Source organism: Anarrhichthys ocellatus, unplaced genomic scaffold (genome assembly GCF_004355925.1).
Source record: "Anarrhichthys ocellatus isolate YVR2014 unplaced genomic scaffold, GSC_Weel_1.0 scaffold8390, whole genome shotgun sequence".
Classification (NCBI taxonomy): Eukaryota; Metazoa; Chordata; class Actinopteri; order Perciformes; family Anarhichadidae; genus Anarrhichthys; species Anarrhichthys ocellatus.
Genome location: NW_022288364.1, coordinates 814 through 1,773, shown reverse-complemented (window position 1 = coordinate 1,773; position 960 = coordinate 814). Strand labels below are relative to the sequence as shown.

General features: G+C 49.8%; 1 protein-coding gene across 1 annotated transcript; it reads left to right on the top strand.

The window, feature by feature from the left end:
• Positions 1-8: 8 nt before the first annotated feature.
• Positions 9-741, top strand: LOC116380694 (olfactory receptor 52N5-like; the record flags this gene model as incomplete). The annotated part of the gene is given in 2 exon segments (XM_031842589.1): positions 9-513; positions 707-741. Coding segments are annotated over 2 exon segments (540 nt in total), but the record flags the coding sequence as incomplete, so codon positions are not given.
• Positions 742-960: the final 219 nt, after the last annotated feature.

Here is a 960-nt window from a genome sequence, read left to right as displayed (position 1 = left end):
TCCCTCGCTTGTTGAGTAACGTTTTTACTCCAATCACAGAGCGGTACATCCACTATATCGACTGCGTCGCTCAGGCTTTTTGCGGTCACTTTAACGCAGGCGCCTCCCACACGGTGCTCATGATCATGGCCTTCGACCGCTACGTGGCCATCTGCAGCCCTCTGCGATACGCCGCCATCATGACCAGCAGGACGGTGGTGAAGCTGTCGGCGTGGACGGTGGCGTTGTTGATGGTGGGGATCCTCTTGGGGCTCAGCATCCGCCTGTCCCGCTGAAGGCAGACTGTACTCAACCCGTTCTGTGACAACGCTTCCTTGTTCAAGCTCTCCTGTGAGAGCGTCCTCGCCAACAACATCTACGGCCTCGGCTACACGGTGGTGCTGCTGGGCTCCTCCCTCGGCAGCGTGATGCTCACCTACCTGAAGATTGCCGTCGTGTGTTTGAGCAGCAGGAACAAGTCTCTGAACGGCAAAGGGCTGCAGACCTGCGCCACACACCTGGCCGTGATGATAAATAAAAAGTACGTTAACATAAATATTTAGAGTTTGACTTGTTTCTCAACTGATTTCAATAATTATAAGATTCATACAGCGCTTCTCCAGTACTTAAAATGAGGGGAAGGGCTAAGAGAAAGCAGTGGAGAAGTTGTTGACCGTCACCATCTTGGCTTCTGACTGTCACCATCTTGGTTTTTGACCATCGCCATCTTGGTTTTTGACCATTGCCATCTTGGTTTTTGACCATCGCCATCTTGGTTTTTGACCGTCGCCATCTTGGTTTCTGAACGTCGCCATCTTGGTTTTTGAACGTCACCATCTTGGTTTTTGACCGTCGCCATCTTGGTTTCTGAACGTCGCCATCTTGATTTTTCAACATCGCCATCTTGGTTTCTGACTGTCCTCGTCTTGGTTTTTGACCTTTTTCATTTGTTTTTTAGCTGTAGTCAAATTTAAAATCGGT